Source organism: Berghia stephanieae, chromosome 14 (genome assembly GCF_034508935.2).
Source record: "Berghia stephanieae isolate SIO BIC M18660-M18661 chromosome 14, UCSD_Bste_1.3, whole genome shotgun sequence".
NCBI lineage: Eukaryota > Metazoa > Mollusca > Gastropoda > Nudibranchia > Aeolidiidae > Berghia > Berghia stephanieae.
Window position 1 is genome coordinate 11,663,728 of NC_088373.1, and position 20,121 is coordinate 11,683,848.

Sequence of the window (20,121 nt, forward strand, 5' to 3'; positions counted from 1 at the left end):
TATGGATTTTAAATAAATGTTCAAATAGCAATTTGTATCTATTGCTTGGTGACCTCCTCCGTCCCTTCCAAATAAAAGACAAAAATATCCCAAAAAACAATATCCCCTCCCCCCCCCCCCCCCGCCAAAAGTAATAATTAAAAAAAACAAAAAACAAAAAAAACCAAAACAAACAAACTACATTTATTCTTCTAAAATAAAACCAGGGATATGGACTTTAAATTCAATATCTAATGTCTACCCCCCCCCCCCCCCCCCCAAGAAGAAATATACCAAACAAAAACAGACAAACAAAAACAAAAAAAATAGATCCATTCTTCTCAAATAAAAGTATGGACTTTAAACTACATAATAATACCTAATGGGAGTAGTAGGCCATATATAATATAAGCTTAAGCATCACAGGGATTGATGGTGTCAAGCAAACAAAACAAAACAAAACAAAACAAAAAGTGGACTTTTATATAGTGGCTTAGTAGTCTCGTGGTATGAAACTTGCCTCTGAACTGAAAGGCAAATTAATGGTTCCAGCCCAGCTTTTGACGATGCAAAGTTTAGGCCTTGGAAAAAATGCTCTTTACTCACTATATCTCACCACATTTAGCTGTGAAATGAGTACTTGGTTGGTAACAACATTGTCTCTGTCAAAAAAAAAAACAAAAAACAAATTGTAATAGTGCCTAATAGGCGAAGTGTCTCGTCCTAAAAGTTGCTGTTAGCTTGGGACCTCTTGTAAAGCACTTTGAGCACATTTAGTAGATATTGCTCTATACAGAAGTTAAAGTTAGCTCAAGTTAATGGTGCAATATTTACTCATTATGCTTCAAGTCCGAAATACTTAACATGTGGTGTAAGACATGCCGCCAGAAAGGCGATATTAAAATCTATTTTTATTCTTTTTCCGACAAAACAATGCTATTACTGATTAGGTGGATTGTTACTCATTTTTACACTCGAGTATGGTGAGACAATTTTGTTTTGTATTCATGGGTTTTAAGGTGCAGGTGCAGGTAATTTTAGGCAATTTCAGCATCAGTAAAAAAGGCTGATGATAGAATAGTTACAAGACTTTAAAATTAATTATAGAGCAGCAGGGAAATGGTTTATCAGAGATCTGAAGTAGATTAGTCTGAAGTCACTTAAAAGTCCAACATCGTCGCAATCACCGTAGGTTCATGCTAATCAAACGAGTTACAGATGTTTACAAAATAAGTATTATTATTATTATATTAAAAAACCCAACATTGACAAAACTAAATACAAATACAAAATGGAGAGACGATTTACGAGGAAAAAGAATATCAATTCTCAAAAAATAAAAAAAGACAAATTTATCAGACTTGTTTCCTTCTCAGAAAATGACATAGGGGCCCAGGCAAATCACAATAAGTCATTCAAGAATAAGCACACAAAGCCATAATATTGTAAGGACAAATGATATAATAATAAATATATGGAGCTAGACGAGATAGCAAAGCTGTGTGGACCGATGGAGAAAACTCCGGATAAATCTCTTTATTGTTGATTAAATTACCCTCTCCACTATTGTTTTACTTCTTACAGATTCCGGAAAGCAAAAAATTTGCAAAAGTACGACTTGTAAAATCAGGTTTAAAAAAGAAGATATATGAAAAAGCTGTCATCAATGTTTTAAAGAAAAAAAAAAAAAAAAAAGAAAAGAAAAGAAAGTAGAAACTGGAGATAAAATTATGAATTTTGAGCTTACTATGAACCTCCCCGAATTCTTGATTCTATCTTACACTGGGCTAAGATTGGCATGTATGCTGCAGATGTTTTTTAAAAAAACACAGTATATGCAATGTAAACCAAATAGCACATACTGTGTTCTTTAATAAAACGTCAGTATGACAGCATAAAATATTTACTTTTATATATACTCCCCCCCCCCCCCCCCCCGACTCATTATTGGTGAGACACTCGTTTGAGACATTCCGACACATGCTATAAAGAAATTTGATGCTGTGGCAAAATACAAGAGAGGGCTGGCTCTAATTAATTACGCTGAGATTTGAGTTTATCTTGGAAAATGTCAAGAGCCAGGACCCCAACTTGAAACTGTAATGTAGCTTATAAAAAGTATTAATCCCATTCATTCATCAAAGAAAAATACTGATACAAAAAAAAAAAAGACATTATGAAAAAAAAAATGCTCGATAACTATTGGATTAGAGCATAATTTTTTATAGATGGAAAAATGCTCACACTTTAAGCCAATATATATATATATTTAAATCACTTTCACTTCCTGATGAGAGCGAGCGAATGCTCGAAACAATATTGTAGAAGTTGTTCATAGTTATACTTGAAATATTTTTTATATATATATATATATATATATATCTATGTATCAGACTTGATATGTATACATCAATCAAAACTTTAAACTTGTTAAAGCTCTCAACTTTAAAAGGTTGGATAAAATAAACCCGAGGGAAGAGTCACAATAAAAAAAAAAGATTATTTAAAAGGCATCCAAAAATAGTAATAAAAAAAACCCAAGAGAAAACAACTGGTGCAAAATGGAGTTAAGGAAGACGATATTGAAAAAAGATAAGAACAATAAGACTAAAATAAATATGTATATATATATATATATATATATATATATACATGAGTGTAGTCCTTTAGGGTCTTTAGGTCCATGGAGTTGGGAGTTTATCCCGGTCTCTATAGCGTGAAACAGGCAATAGCAATTGCTTGCTACCCTTTGGATAGAACAAATATCAAAGTATTTTTCACCAGATCCAACACACCCAGCTAACCAATCACTGCTGGGTGGACAGGGTCAGATAAAAAAAACAAACAAACTTTCGACTTCACCCAGGATCGATCTAGGTCCCTTTGTGTGTCAAACGAGTGCTCTACCTACTGACCTATCAGGACATATGAATATGAAATAATTCAGGTGCTATATTTCTATACTATACAACTAAACGACGAGAAAATATATTCCTTATGGAGGCAATGACAAAAGTCTTCTTGCCCGTCAGAAGACAATAAATATACAGTGAAATCACGCTATACCATCCATCTTTATATAATGCCAATCTCAGTCAGAAGACAATAAATATATAGTGAAATCACGCTATACCATCCATCTTTATATGATGCCAAACTCGGATATCCCCACTTTAGACAAGCATAGATTGTATTAACAATTTTAAAAATGCATTATATCCATACCATTATTCCAAGCAACCTGCAATATAATAATATTTTAGTGTAATTTTAACGGGTACAATTCATTCAAAGTGGAAAGCTCTGTAAGAAATCAAATCAGTTTTTTGAGATGAACTGACTGGTACACGATCCCAGCTCCCAGCCCTCCAAATACAACATAATAAAAATCTATAAAATTTTGATAAAAATAAAGAATTCTAAGATTTAAAAAAATCTGTATCAATCGAAACATTATTTGATTTTCACCCCAATTTCTATGAAATGTCAATTCAAAATGTTTAAAATTGATGAAATATTTCTCAATTTGGACAAATGTCCATTTTCTTACGAAAAAAAAAGAAACAGAATTTTCACTATTTGCTTTTGAAAAATTGAAAACAACCCCCCCCCCCCCCAAAATAGATGTTTAAAAATTTAATAAATCCAAATATGGATGGAGAAAAATAAATCATAATATGTTACGATTAATTTTGGTTTGGCTCAAAAATATAAAAATGTCTAAAGGATTATTAAATCTATATACGTGGCTGGTGTGTAATCATGATTTTGGAATGTTTATGTGACTAAATTTCATATTACTAGAACCTCCAAAATACCAAAAAGAAATAATATAAAAAAGAAGGAAAGATATGAAAACGAGCTATTGTTCCACTTTTTCCATAATTATTACATATCATAAAAATAAAAAATATGCTTTTCGCACATCATCTATTCCATGAAGGATATGGATAATCCGTCAAAAAATACCTGATTGGAAAAAGGTTCACTATGTTGTCCAGGTGAGCAAATTGGGAGTGAAAAGTTTTGCCCATGGGACCCCCCCCCCCCTCCCCTTGAAAGTGCGTAAAGTGGGGCTTGAAAAAATAACATAATACTTTTCTCTTTCCCTCGACTATGACATAAAAATGACTTTTTGTAACAACCTCAGTTATGGATGAAAAACAACCAAGCATTTTAAAAGAAGCTGTAATATTTATTTTTGTTCAATCTGGTCTGCATTATATACAATGAATATTTATTTCAGCACCGTAACCCTATGCTTTTTCACACTCTTATAAATGTCAGTGATTTTCTTTTCTTTTTTTTTTTTTACAAAACACAGGATTTAAGTTTCTTTTTTCCCACTCTCGAGATACATGATTATTTCTATATAAAAGTCTCTTTGTAACTCTTTTATTATTTGATTAAATCTTAATTTGTCTTTAACAAAAAAAAAAAATCCAATTCCTTTTAAAGCATGTAATAAATCATAAAATTTATGATTTTTAAAACCAAACCAAACCAAACCAAAAAAAAAAAAACAAAAACAAAAGCACCAAAGGTTAACAATGCCCAATTCAAGTTAACATTACAGAAAGCTCTAGGCATCTACTATAAGCCAATGGAATATTCATTTTTCATCATTTATGCATATCGTCAAAAAAAAAAAAAAGAAAAAAAAGATGAATGTAGTGGCTTCTAATTAAAAAAAAAAAAAAAAAAAAAAAAAAAAAAAAAAAACAACAAACAAACACTCCTTCATATCAGGTGACACAAAAACACTGTGTCAAATGGTCTGAAAAAAATGTGTGTAAGAAACAGTGCCAGACAAAGCACAGCGAAAACTACAAGAAAATAAAAATCAGCCCACCTCGACTGTCGAGGAAGGCTGAGTTGTTTTTTTATCTCTCTCTACTTTGCCTGGCACTGTTTCTTACACACATTTTCTGATTTTAAAAAAATCTGACACCAGTGCTTGTTCCCTGTTCTTTTTTTTCTACCATGTCAAATGGTAATCATGTCATTTATATTGTTGGCTGATGGAGAGTTTCAGCCTGAACTGTTTCTGGTTACAAATCTGTTTTTTCTTTCTATCTTTCTACAAATCTGTTCTTTCTTTCTACAAATCAGTTCTTTCTTTCTTTCTATCTGTCTACGAATCTGATCTTTCTTTCTATGAATCTGTTCTTTCTTTCTATCTTTCTACAGATCTGTTCTTTCTTTCTATCTTTCTACGAATCTGTTCTTTCTTTATACGAATATGTTCTATCTTTCTACGAAACTGTTCTTTCTTTATACAAATCTGTTCTATCTTTATACAAATCTGTTCTTTCTTTATACGAATCTGTTCTATCTTTCTACAAATCTGTTCTTTCTTTATACGAATCTGTTCTATCTTTATACAAATCTGTTCTATCTTTCTACGAATCTGTTCTTTCTTTATACGAATCTGTTCTATCTTTCTACAAATCTGTTCTTTCTTTATGCAAATCTGTTCTTTCTTTATACGAATCTGTTCTTCCTTTCTACAAATCTGTTCTATCTTTCTACAAATCTGTTCTTTCTTTATACGAATCTGTTCTATCTTTATACAAATCTGTTCTTTCTTTATGCAAATCTGTTCTTTCTTTATACGAATCTGTTCTTTCTTTATACAAATCTGTTCTATCTTTCTACAAATCTGTTCTTTCTTTATACGAATCTGTTCTATCTTTCTACAAATCTGTTCTTTCTTTATACAAATCTGTTCTATCTTTCTACAAATCTGTTCTTTCTTTATACAAATCTGTTCTATCTTTCTACAAATCTGTTCTTTCTTTATGCAAATCTGTTCTATCTTTCTACGAATCTGTTCTTTCTTTATACAAATCTGTTCTATCTTTCTACAAATCTGTTCTTTCTTTCTATCCTTCTTTTTGAAGCTGTAATATTCAATTTTTTGGTCAATGCTTTTTATAGTCTGAGTCCTCATACAGCTTTGTATTCAATTCATAAAGATCTTAAAAAGGGTGTGTGAAGCAGTGCCAGATAAATCAAAAAGAAATATACAAGAAAAAAACCTTTTCCCTTCTTGTATTGTCCTCTCTGCTTTGTCTGTTTTTCAAATCTTTATCTTGCACCGTGCCTACTTCCTAATTTCTTTTCATTTTGATATTCACTTTATCTAAATCATCCTCACATAATATACACACAACACAAAAGAAAAAAACCTTCACAAAAGACTTTAATGGACAGAGCCAGCTAACTAAATATCACCATGTAGTCTATTTAAACTACCCTGACCTTGCTATTTGTTTTGATATTTTCATGCCCTTTAAGATTTTTTTTTTTCAACCTTTTGCCAGTAATCTTGCTAGCTTAACTCATCCCTTGGTGTTGTTGGTGCAGCCCTCGTGCTCCAGTCCTCGAGCACCCCGACAGATACATCTCAGCTCATCCACCAGCGTATCGTAGCGGTAAGCCACTCGGATATCTGGGACGTTGGTACGACTGACATCATTTCCTGCAATCCCTTCATTCAGGTAGGACGGACCGAGCCAGTGTTGTTTTATCTGGATATATAGGATAAATCAAGAGGGAGCCTTTCATTAAAAGGAGAAGATGGCAATTTGAAGGAAAAAAAAAAAGAGCAAAAAAAAAAGTTGTAAGAGGAGACAGACGCCCTGACTCTGAGGGAAATGTTCCATTGCCATTAAATTAGCATGGAGAAATGTGAAGAAATAAGCTCATAAATATGAATATATGTGTGCAACAAAACTTTCAAACAACAAAATCAAAAATTAAACAAAAAAAACAACCCAAAAAAAAACCCCAACACAATTCCAGAAAAAATAAATAAACAAAACATTACTGAATCAGCTTTTGATTTCGGTTGAAGCATTGTCTGGTGACCAACCATTATTTTGTCTTTTGAAGGGGAAAACAGATACCTTTATCAAATTTTTTTCAGTCTACCAACTGTTAGTGTTAGTGTTATAATCATTTGAAACTACTCCATCATTTAGGAATTTTAGTGAGGTGACCCCAACTATAAAATTTGAATTTAAACTCTATATTCTGAAATTTGAGATTTTCCTCTCCTCTTCCTCTTTCTTTCTTTTTAATTTTTTTTATTTTACTCCTCTTCTTCTTTGTAGTGTAATGAAGGAAGATCAATAAATCTACATAAATATATAAATAAATATGAGCCTGTAATCTGGCAGCAGTCCATGCTTAGGGTGAAATTGATTAAATAAAATAAATAATAAAATTCCCTTTATTCATCCCATAGGGGAAATTTGTTTCTAGGATATATTAACCGATAGATTTTTGACGAATCAAAACATAGAATTTGTGACAAACATAGTTGGTTGTTTATAAACAATAATGTGAATGAAATCGACCCCTCTCTGATCATTGTTATTGTTTTTGTACCGCCAGATGGGTGACTAGTTATCACGCACACGATTTTCTCGATCATATGGTAAAAGTTTAAGTTTACACATAGTTTTCAGTGTTGGTTCTTCTGACCAAGCGGTAGAACAGTACAGTGAGTATTTTACTTATTCCCATCAATAGTAAAATCTGTGTAGTTCGCTATGTTACCCAATCAATGCCATTGTTTACATTATGACTGCTGTCCGAGAGGCGTGGTTATCTAGATGTCTATTCCAAGGGAAGACTGGACCAACCCCGTCGAAGCAGGATGATCTTTTGTGATTAAAATTTTTTTTATTGCATTTCTCTTTCTGCATTGTGCGGCACTGTTTCATACACACATTTCAAATATTCTATCTTACACCAGTGCCTGCTCACTAAGTTGTTACTTCGATATTTGTATTTTTTATTATCTAAGGTCGTTTGATGACAAGTTCACCCCAACATTAAAAAAAAAAATAGTTGAGCTTTTATATAGTGCAATGTCTATGAAACGTGCTCAAAGCGCTTTACAAGGGGTCCCTGACCAACAGCAATAATAATGAGAGATTACAGTTGGGGATGGGATGGAGATGGGGGAGTCGTGTTTCAGATACCTCATAAGGGAAGCCACTCTGCAAGACACTGTTTCGGGCAATCTCACACATGTCACAGGTTGAAAACTTCCACACCTGAGCTGCGATACTGTACTCCTCCATTAGAGGTTCCTGGATTGGATAAAAATATCACTGTTCAGAATTGAATCAACTTGTGCAAGCGTGTGTTTGTTTGTGCATTTGTGTGTTTTAAAGAGGAATAACACTAACTTTGTGAAGTGAAACTGTAAAAGGTTAGCTGTTATCTCTGTGACTAAAATACTCTGAAAGAATTGAAAATAGTGTATATGCCTGTATGTTTGTGTGTGTGTGTGTGTGTGGTGTGTGTGCGCCTAAGAATATAACAAACCTTGGTGAAACTTTAGAGAGTCGTCTGTTGTCTTTGTGACTGAAATACTCTAAAAGACTTGAAATAAGTGTGTGTGCGTATGTGTGAGGGTGCCTGTGTAAGCAAAAGTGTAAATATGAGTTAAAAAGAAGAATAGCAAAACAAACCTAGGAGAAACTGTAGAGAGTCGTCTGTTGTTTCTGTGACTAAAGTACTCTAAAAGAGTTGAAGCTAATGTCTATGTGTGTATGTGTGTGTGTGGGTTTGTGTGTATGTGAATATGTGTCAAAAAGAAGAATAGCATAACAAACCTTGGTGAAGTGAAACTGTAGAGGGTCGTCTGTAGAGAGAGAAACGTTGAGTCCACGACTGAAATACTCTGGCAAAGGGTTCCGGTTGTAGTTGAGGAAGAGGGAGTTGTTGCTGAGAGGGGACATGGCGATGCCGATTTGGGACAGATAGTACAGGTATTGAAGGACTGGGACCTGGAGGGTGGACAGATGGATGACAGAGGATGTAAGTGTTATTATACCTGTCACAGACAACTCAAAAAAACAACATTTTTAAAATCCCAAAACTAACTGTTTATCTTTGAAAAATATATTTCTGACCCATATCTGGGTCAACGGTACGGTCTTTGCTTTGTACTCAAAAGGTACCGAATTTGACTACCTGGCTTGTTGTGTGGCCTTGAGCAATTCACCTCGCCCTAGGTCAATTTGCGGTGTGGCTGACGCCTGGGTTATTCCAATTTTCCCTTGGAATAGACCCTAACGAAAAATTTCCCCTTGGGGATGAATAAAAGTTTATTATTATATCTGACCCTTCTTCAGACAATAACAAAATTGATAGAACATTACGAAATATTTTTTATTGCTTTTGTTTTTTGGCTGAGAAAGGGTTTTGAGACCAAAACGTTACCTGTTTGGCATTTCATTCTTTTTCGAAGCTGTTATAAATCATTTAATTTTTGTTCATTACTTTTTACAATCCACATCTTCTAGCAGTCTAGTATAATTTCGAAATAATCTATACACAAGTTTGTAGTCTAAGTCTATTATAGTAAACAAACTACTTTGGTCAATTGAAAAAAAAATCCACCCATCAGCTTAAAATTACAATGAGCAACAAACAAAATGAACCCAAATTTCGTACAAACAAATATAAACATTCACCTTTCTCAGCACCAATCCGTGTGCAATGCTGTCTGTCAACAGAAACCCAGAGACCAAATGTGTCACATTGCCTGCCTCTCCACAGTGAGGACGTAAGACAAACGTGTTCATGCCGCGTTCCCTGGGAAATAATTGAAATAAATCAGTTTTTATGTACTCATTTTCATTTATATAGCTCTTTTTAATGCAGAGATTATATCTATCTACAAAATTATAATGCAAATAATCAATTAAGGACTTGATCTCATTAAAGGAATATAAGTAACAGACAAAGGGTAATTTAGAAAAATGTTGTTATTATCTTTATCATCATCATTTTCCTCATCTGCCTCATCATCATCATCATCATTATTATTATCATTATTAATATTATTATTATTGTTACTATTATTATGATTAATATTATCATTGTTATTATTATTATTATTATTATTATTATTATTATTATTATTATTATTATTATTATTATTATTATTATTATTATTATTATTATTATTATTACTATTATTATTATTATTATTATTATTACCATTATTATTATTATTATCATCATCATCATAATCATTATTATTATTATTATTATTACTATTTTTATTATAATTATTATTATTATTATAATTGATGTTAATGATATAATTTGTTCATAGAAAAAGTATTGTTATTAGCCAGGAAAAGCCTTAATGAACTTTCGAAGCTTTAATCTAGACAATTATTTCAAAGAAATCAGACCTGTAAATAATTGAAAAACAACATAGTCTGAGCTTTTACAATCCTAAATAAGCAATATATCAAGAAGTGTAAAATACTTACAAGGTGGGTTAAGAATGACAAGCATTCAATCTCTATATCCACCAATCTACCTCCAATCTTCCCATCCATCGTTCCATCTTTCTTAAATTTGGTCACTAACAAATTCTGTGCATACCATTAGGCTTCAACAGTCGTGACGTCACTTCCCTCATAATGACGCATAGTAAGTAACTTAGTAACTGGTTCTAAACTATCAGAACAATGGCGGATGCCCTTATGAAATATTTCTCAGACGAGCATGAAAGTGTATCCAGAGGAGAAAAACAACATTATAAATCTGATCATGTTTTAACTTTTATACATTCTGATCACACGACACGTGAAAAAGTTCTAGCCAGCATGAAGAATAAAAAGTACTGATTTTCTTTGTTTAGAACCAAGCTGCTCGTTGCTGGGCGGATGTGACATCAGACTATAGAATCCTATTAAGTCTACATTAGTGGTAGGCGCTCACCTTCTGAAATTATTTAGGACTACCAGGTTGGCATACATGTAGTAAAGATAGTAACTGTAAGGAGGGTTCTCTGGGCCAGTCCAATCTTCAGGGAGAGGGGATTCCCTGCTCAATATCAGATGTTCTGGTTTAGATTCATCATCGACTGAGTCGAATCCTGACACCTGGGAAAGAAACAGTACAACAGGGGAGATAAATATCAGTTAAGACTAAAGATTGACCAATGGTAAACAGTAGAACAGGGGAGATAAATATCAATTAAGACAAAAGTTTGACCTATGGTAAACAGTACAACAGGGGAGATAAATATCAATTAAGACAAAAGTTTGACCGATGGTAAACAGTACAACAGGGGAGATAAATACTATTTAAGACTAAAGTTTGACCAATGGCAAACAGAACAACAGGGGAGATAAATACCAGTTAAGACTAAAGTTTGAACAATGTTAAACAGCACAACAGGGGAGATAAATGATTACTTCTCACTTAATTATATTAATCAGACTATAAATTTTCACGGTTAGACACAGTTTTGTGCATTGGTACGTTATATCCAACTGGCAGATGTGAGTATTATACCTAAATGCATAGCATCAATAAGTGAACGAAGGACAGTCACTACTCACATGATGAAGAAAGGCGTGTAGTTCTGGGTGTGTACTGGGGTCATTGGTGACCTCGAACAAAGGCTGAAAGACGTTGTGGATGAAATCTTGGAAGGTTTGACAGAGTTTGTTGGACTGATAGACATCACTGGCAACAAAAACAAGGGTATGGTTGATGATTTGTGCCTTCCTGGCATTATGTCTAACATTATATGTTAAATGTTATTGTTGGCTTGTAAAGCACTTTTGAGCACATTTAGTGGATATTGCGCTATATATATAAGCTCAGATCAAGCATTACAAAAATGTGATATTTCCTGTAATTTAAAACTTTTTTCTCAAAGAGACAACATGGTTACTGGCCAGGTATTAATTTTTCATCTGAGTGTGGTGAGTGAATGTGAGTAACGAGCCTTTTCAAGGACCTTAACTTAGATTAATTTCAGTTGTCACATCTACTACCATAACAATCAACTACTACTACTACCAATGACGATGAAGACTACTACTAATACTTCTACTACTACTAAAAAAAACCAAACATGACTACTAATACAACTAAAAAAACAACAATCTGAGCGTTTATATTGTGCAATATCCACTAAACGTGCTCAAAGTGCTTTACAGAAGGTCAACTACTGCTACTACTACTACTACTACTATAACTATTACGACTCCTACTTTTCCGACTCCTGTTACTAGTCATATTTCTCCTCCACCTGATAATACTACTCCTACTTCTCCTCCTACTATTCTTAAATCCTACTTTTCCTCCTCTTCCTACTACTCCTCCTCCTCCTCCTACTCTTACTGCTATTTCGCCTCCACCTACTTCCACTTCTCCTCCTCCTACTTCTACTTCTCCTCCTACTACTACTCCTACTTCTCCTCCTCCCACTACTACTCCTACTACTACACCAACTTTTCCTAATGTTTCTACTCCTACTTCTACAACGAATACACCTACTTCTCCTCTTCCCACTACTACATCTACTTCTCCTACTACTACACCAACATTTCCTAATGTTTCTACTCCTATTTCTCCTCCAATGAATACACCTACTTCTCCTCCTCCTACTACTCCTACTTCTCCTGATGCACATACTTCTCCTACTACTACTTCTACTTCTCCTCCTCTTCCTACTACAACTACACCTACTTCTCCTCCTACTCCTCATACCACTACTACTACTTACAACAGCCTGGGAATCTGTATCATCCATCGCACATTTTCCGAGTGCATCTGATTCTTGATGGCCCAAATAGACAGCTTGTCCCACTCATCAATAGATCTACCATAGATAGACAAGCGGTACTCTGCATTCTGGTACTTGCTCTCCTCCAGGTCCTCCATCACTTCCTAGGGAAGAAAAAAAAGAGAAGTAAAATGAGTTCTTAATAGTTCTGTGGCTGTCTTTTCTGAATCACACTGCAGGGGGATGTAAAGGAATCTTTTGGAAAAGTCACCAAATCAGGTATAATAATAATAAGGATGATGATAATAATATTAATAATAATAATAATAATAATAATAATAATAATAATAATAATAATAATGATAATAATAATAATAATAATAATAATAATAATAATAATAATAATAATAATAATAATAATAATAATAATAATAATAATAATAATAATAAAAATAGCATTTGTATGGCGCCTTACCCCGATTTAATCAGGCTCCAGGCGTTTTGCATTCTTAAGATATATATTTTAAAAAAAATACAATGAAAAATAAAACATAGCAATTTCAATTACTTTCATAGCAATAGACATTACATTTCACACACACACCTACCTTCATAACTTTGGCAAAATAGGTCCCTTCAATGTAGTTGTCAGTCTTTAGAAAAACCTCACGAAGTCTGTTGTCTCCCATGGGATTGTACTTGGTGTTGAATTTGTCAAACCGGTGGAAGGTATTTCTGTCCTGAATAACAAAAAAAAAAAAAAATGAATAACAAAAAAAAAAAAAAAAAAAAAAAGAACATTTAAAATATAACGTATTTAATGATAAACCAATGCTATTTTCAGGTGTCTAACAGCAATGAACACTTCAAGGTTATGTCATGACCCTTCCACTCCCCCCTCCCTTAAAATGAAAATAAAATAAAAAAAGAAATTTCAAAAAGAAAACAAAAAACAAAACAAAAACCAAAAGCTAAACACCCGAAAAGGCAGTGATATAAGAAATCATTCTAGAAATTGATTTAAATAAAAAAGAATGAGAACAATATACAGTTTCGACATGTATTGGATTTTCGTACCAAGGGATGAGCCAGACCTTGGGAGGACTATCTCAGAGGTTACGAAATATTCAATATTGGTAAAAAAACTGTATTATAACAGCCCAGTTGTACAATTTCCTATAAAAGCATCGTTAAAGTCAGTAAATATTAAAATATCAGAAGAGTAAATATGATTTTTAAGTAAGTTGATATCAGAAGTGGATTTTTAGTTTAATTTAAAGTGTCAAAAAAAATAAAAATAAATAAAATAAAAAAAATAAAATCACACCACTGAGTATTACTCCCCTTTGCATTTAATATTCAAATGACATAACAAGTTATTGTGACCCAACTCGACACAAGTTCAGGTGTGCAGAGCATAGAAAATTATTTTGAAAGGTGAAGGTCAGAAGTCATTCATTTTTCTATAAATGACTGCTTACCATGACCTTTGATTTAAAACTGTTTAAGCAAATGATGCGATTACATCACCAGCAGTCTTTTTTATTGCATTTTTAGCTCGACTGGTTTATTCCTATATATCATCATCCATGGTGGCTTATGCTCTTGAGCACGTTGCCGGTCAGCTGTCTCCACGAATCACGATCCATGTCCATCCATCATCATCCATCGTAGCTTGTGCTCTTGAGCACGTTGCCGGTCATCTGTCTCCACGAATCACGATCCATGTCCATCCATCATCATCCATCGTAGCTTTTGCTCTTGAGCACGTTGCCGGTCAGCTGTCTCCACGAATCACGATCCATGTCCATCCATCATCATCCATGGTGGCGTGTGCTCTTGAGCACGTTGCCGGTCATCTGTCTCCACGAATCACGATCCTCTGCGGTGTGCATGAAATCTGTGTTGCTTTTTAAATCACATTTGGCCATTCTTTGGTTATCTAGATATGTCATTCTTTGTCTTCCTCTAGCTCTCTTTCCTTCGATCATTCCAGATGTTACCAACTTTTCTATTCCGTCTCTTCTCCATACATGTCCCGGAAACCGTAACTATCTCTTTCTGATGATATCTATCAACATTCTTCCCTTTCTCACCTTCTCCAACACTTCCTCGTTCGTATACCTGTCTGTCCATGATAGCCTCAACATTAATTAAAGGGGTGTTATAATACATATACTAAATCCAAATTTTTAACTTACTGCATGTACGTCCAGCATGTCCACACTGAGGTCATATGGGGTCAATTTGAGGGATTCAAACACCTGTGAGGAAGAAACAAAATATGATAAAGAGTTTGAATGAATAATAATTTCTTTGCGTTTGTAGCATTTGGGTTGCAAAGATGTCTAAGGTTTAAAGGACTTATTGACACATTATCAATATATGAAGTAAAATGTTTACGGGCAAAGGTTTCATATTCCGATAAGTCGATCACTACCAGATTATGCCAAGTCAAAGTGATACTAGGCTGATAGAAGCTGTGGACTATAAAAAGTAATAAACAAAAAATGAATATAACAGTTTCTAAAAAGAACAAAATACCAAATAAATGTTTCGGGCTCAAAACCCTTCTTCAGCCAACAAAAAAAAAAAACCAAACAATAAAGACATAACTACATTACTATATTCCAGATAGACTCAATTTACACCTGAGTACGGTGAGAGAATGTGAGTAAAGAGCCTTTTTCTAAGGACTCAACTATGTGCAGAGCGAGGCTCGAACCCAGGACCTTCTGATCCGAAAGCAAGTGTCAAACCACAAGACCACACAGCCGCACAGATAAGCATCTAATCCAAATGATAGCAAACATGTCCTACAGCCCTTCCAAATGCTACCAAAACCAGAATGACTTTAAGATTCATGTGTCACAGGGCAATACACTTCCGTTCATGATTTTACTCAAGACTGATGAACCCTATAGAGTCCCAATAGCTCAGTTGGTAGAGCATTCACTTCACATGCAAAAGGACCAAGATCGAGAATGAACCTTGCGGCTATGTGGTCTAGTGGTATGATACTCTCTTTTGGATCGGAAGGTCCTGGGTTTGAGCCTCGCTCGGCGCATAGTTGAGTCCTTGGAGAAGGCTCTTTACTCAAATTCTCTCCTTGTACTCAGGTGTAAAAAGAGTACCTGTCCGTTAACAGCGTTGTTTCTATCCAAAATAAATTTGTAATATCGCCTAAAAGGCGTCATGTCCCGTTGTACATGTTAAATGTTGCTGTTGGCCAGGGATCCCTTGTAAAATGCTTTGAGCACGTTTAGTGGATATTGCACTATATAAAAGCTCAATTTAAAAAAAATAAATTTCAACCTTATATTACCTGTGCCATGGTCATGGCCTTTCCTGTGTTCTTCTTGTCAACGAAGACGTAATCGTCCCTGCAATTCTTGACTGTCTTCTTGATGAACCTCAGCAAATGTTTCTGATTCATGCTGGATGATGCATGTACGTGGGTGTCCACCTGAATTTTAAAAAAAAATAGATGGAAAAAGTCTTCATGATAATTATCATTCAAAGACCAAAGACAGCCAGAAACTTGACAACTACTGCATAAGTTTCTTTAACAAAATGTTTATGAAAAAATAATGGGTTTTTAAAATGGCCTTTCTTGAAGACAACATAGGAGAGCGCATGAGAATCCGAATCATTGTCTGTTTTCAAGAAATCCTTGAAAACATTTCTTTTTTGATGTCATAAACTTTAAATATTGTTTTGTGTTGATGTAATTTAAAGCGCCAAGAGCCTCATTGTTGAGGATACCGTGCGCTCTATAAGAGTCTATTATTATGATTATTATTATTATTATTATTATTATTATGAGTAAATCCCTTGTCTTTGGATCTAAATGGCCTTGGATTGGAGTCCTGGAGGAGACATAGATTCTTTTCTCATTCACAAAATGTTAAATGCTCACTCTGGAGGTGATGTCTTCCGCCTACTTGAAAAGTTAAAAATTTGTAGTTTGTACGAGTTTAAAAAAATAGAAATCTTATTCTTATCTTTATAAATCAACATTTTACTTAGGCAAGGATTTAATAACACCTCAAAATCCTTAAAATGATGTAGTTTGGCATCAACCAATCCATTTTCAATGAATTTTACTGACTTAAAGATGCTCATTAAGTTCTGAAAATGGAGCCAACATTTCCTAATTCTACCAATTTTTCTCAGTAGTTGGCAGATCTGTTTGACAGGGAATTTTAGGTAATCTCAACCCAGACACATTGATAAAATATTCTTGGAATATATTTCCATTCTTCATATGAATCTATTCTCTTTGTCTTACTTTTTTCTGGGTAGGCTGAGGCAGCCACCCTTGCTATACCTTCTATTCCCCTATATCTATTTACCCTTTTCACATTTCTCTCTATTCTTGTCCTGGAATGAGATAACTTTGTTTTGCTCTCTCCCTTGCTGGGATCATTAGCCAAGAAGGAAACGGTTAAAAGGATTATTCCTTTTTTAGGAGGTGAAATTTTTTCATTCGAAATCGTCTTTCTGTTATGCATTGTTCAGATTTTTAGCTTTGAATATATAATATTTTGCAAGCATGTGAGTTTGTATCTCTTAGTGCGATCTTATGTTTGCATTTGGGAGGGAATTTTAGGTAATCTCAACCCAGACACATTGATAAAATATTATTGGAATTTATTTCCATTTTTCATATGAATCTGTTCTCTTTGTCTCACATATTTCTTGGGTTTTTTTAAAACCACAAATGTACAATTTTATTTTTGGCTATCTGCATATTAATTGGTGCTGAAATGACCTAATGTTGTTGCAAGCGCCATCAGATCCTCATAAGTGACTAGAGTTGTTACATATTTAATAACCTAATTAAATTTTGGTTCCAAAAGGGCATCACTGTTCTTTGCATCCTATTCTTTTGTGAGGAGGAGGGGGGGGGGGGGAAGGGGGTCATACCTTGTGCACATTGTAGAAATCTCTGTGAGGTACGTCTCTCTGGGCGGCTGACTCCTTGAGTTCGTTGAGTAAGACGTGGAGCTGAAACTTATTGGCCAGGTAACTCAGACGACGGAAACAGAACGACTTCCTGGAAGATGAAGGGGAGACAATCAATTTCCTGTTTTACGCTTATCCTTGATTGATTCTAATATAACTGAATAAATATTATATCAACTCACTCAACCGTAACACCGACTATAGCCGTAGTTTATCCGGGTTACTTTTACCCCATGCCTATTTATTACATTTTTCAGAAACAAATTATAGGCGTAGTATCAAAACTAGTATTTTTAGTTTTTGCATGTTAATGGTAGTTGAATAAAACTCATGGTCATTTTAAATGCATTTTTCCAATTTTGAGTATAGCATTACACAAAATTAATCAATAATTTAGTTTCTATAGAACCAAAAACTCACAGTGGTCCATCTGAGATGAGGGCAAACATGATGTTCTGGTCCCGAATGTAGTCGTCCCTGTTTGGGTGATCCCAGTCAAAAGGTTTCTCCTCATCACATGACTCTTGGTCTGGATACACCACCATGACGCCTTCTTTGAAGCGGCATACGCAGTTGGCTGGGGGTTCGAATCTCATTTTGAAAGGATCGCCGGATACCGGGGGTGGGTGTATTGGGTGGTCTGTGTATATATGTGTGTGTGTGTGCGTGTGTTGTGTTGTGTCCATGTGTATGAGTGTGTAGGTGAGATAGATAGATAGAAAGAGAGAGAGAGAGAGAGAGAGAGAGAGAGAGAGAGAGAGAGAGAGAGAGAGAGAGACAAACCGATTTTGTGTGTGCATGTATGTTTGTGGAATAACATGATTTAGGAAGTAGTGATGGTGGTGGTGGTGGTGGTGGTGATGATGATGATGATGATGACGATGATGATGATGTTGATGATGATACAGAGCAGTGGTTGTTTGTTGCGAAGGTGGCGATTGTGGTTGTGGTGATGGTGGTGATGATGATGATACAACAGAGCAGTGGTTGTTTGTTGCGAAGGTGGCAATTGTGGTGGCGGTGATGGTGGCGTTCACGGATGTCACACACACAGGAGCAAAGGCACACACGAGAGAAGGTGACATCACATCACATCAGATGGAAGTCAGTCACACACGTAATATACACACCAAATGGCAGCAGGTGAGTAAGTAGGTGGACGAATGGATAGGTGCGTTGAAAGGGTGGGGTGGGGTGGGGGTGGATAGTTGGTTGGTTGGTGGATGAAGGCAGACGTCATATCAACCACGTGATGGAAAATAGAAAGGGAGAGGGGGAAGGAAAAAAAACAAAACATATTGCATTGATTTGAATCATTTCAATATTTGATTGTGACGATGATGTTATAATGATGATGATAATAATAATAATAATAATAATAATAATAATAATAATAATAATAATAATAATAATAATTACAATATCTATTTTAATAATAATGGTAAAGATGATGATAATTATAATAATAACAACGATAATAAATTGAATCCATTTTGAAACCAGTTAAGAGCAGTAGATCACACATTTTCAAGACTAAAATATTATTGAATCAAAATTGCTTCCAAAAAAGACCTCTATGGTACCAATTAATAAATGTGAAATAATTCATAATTCACTGGGTACTAAAACGGATGGGAGACAAATATTGTGGAAATTCTGGTTCCGACATTGTGTCTTTGGGTAAGGCACTTAACACATAATTTACCCCTACTCGGCTCTAGTGTAAATGAGTACCTGGGTATAGGCAGAGATGGATATTGCAAGAGTATTAGTACAAAACGGATGCTGAATGGGCGACAGGTACAATAAGAAATGGAAATATGGTTCTATATATATATATTCTGCTGGGGGGAATAAATGAAACATTGTGAAGTGAATTGAGCATGACAAATCCGTATGAATGCGCTATATTGCGGCTATGTGGTCTAGTGGTATGACACTCGCTTTCGGATCGGAAGGTCCTGGGTTCGAGCCTCGCGCTCGGCGCATAGTTGAGTCCTTGGAAAAGGCTCTTTACTCACATTCTCTCACCGTACCCAGGTGTAAAATGAGTACCTGGCCGTAAACAGCGTTGTCTTTGTCCGAAAAATTGTAATATCGCCTAACAGGCGTCATGTCCCGTCCTACATGTTAAATGTTGCTGTTGACCAGGGACCCCTTGTAAAGCGCTTTGAGCACATTTAGTGGATATTGCACTATATAAACGCTCAATTTTATTTATTTATATTTTTTTTATTAACAGACAAGTTTATTCATATTTGATTAAAAAATATTCCAGTTACTTATTATTTCCCTTTAGTCAATACAAATTAATATATCATAGCTACTCAACCACACACGGACTATACACCTTTTTATATAACAACGGCATGAAATTGTTGTTAACTAATTCAATAAATTAAAAACAACTCTCAACTTGAAAAAAAAAACATTATTTAAAAAACCTGAGGCTTTAAATTCATTGTCGTCCTAGTTCATATAATATGTAACCTTCCACTTCAAAACAGTTTTAAGTTGGGGTGATTTAAATGCTGAAAATTGAATTTACAGTCCAAAATGTGAGAATTCAATAAAAAAATTTTTTTCGTTTTACATTTATAAAGGAAAATGAC

The 20,121-nt window shown here is 34.4% G+C and overlaps 1 protein-coding gene across 12 annotated transcripts in view; it reads right to left on the reverse strand.

Annotated features, from left to right (window-relative positions):
- Positions 1-5,189: 5,189 nt before the first annotated feature.
- The window catches only part of LOC144959991 (AMP deaminase 2-like), a 90,749-nt gene continuing 75,817 nt past the window's right edge, over positions 5,190-20,121 (reverse strand). For all 12 annotated transcript variants that reach the window (XM_078892902.1, XM_078892899.1, XM_078892896.1 and 9 more), the window contains 12 exons: positions 17,930-18,149; positions 17,471-17,600; positions 15,867-16,007; positions 14,743-14,805; positions 13,150-13,281; positions 12,542-12,705; positions 11,367-11,493; positions 10,741-10,904; positions 9,477-9,597; positions 8,613-8,786; positions 7,974-8,084; positions 5,190-6,512 (listed from right to left, as the gene is read on the reverse strand). In XM_078892902.1, the coding sequence (XP_078749028.1) occupies positions 6,324-6,512; positions 7,974-8,084; positions 8,613-8,786; positions 9,477-9,597; positions 10,741-10,904; positions 11,367-11,493; positions 12,542-12,705; positions 13,150-13,281; positions 14,743-14,805; positions 15,867-16,007; positions 17,471-17,600; positions 17,930-18,149 (1,736 nt within the window). In that variant the 3' untranslated portion in view covers positions 5,190-6,323. The remainder of the gene's footprint in view (positions 6,513-7,973; positions 8,085-8,612; positions 8,787-9,476; positions 9,598-10,740; positions 10,905-11,366; positions 11,494-12,541; positions 12,706-13,149; positions 13,282-14,742; positions 14,806-15,866; positions 16,008-17,470; positions 17,601-17,929; positions 18,150-20,121) is intronic.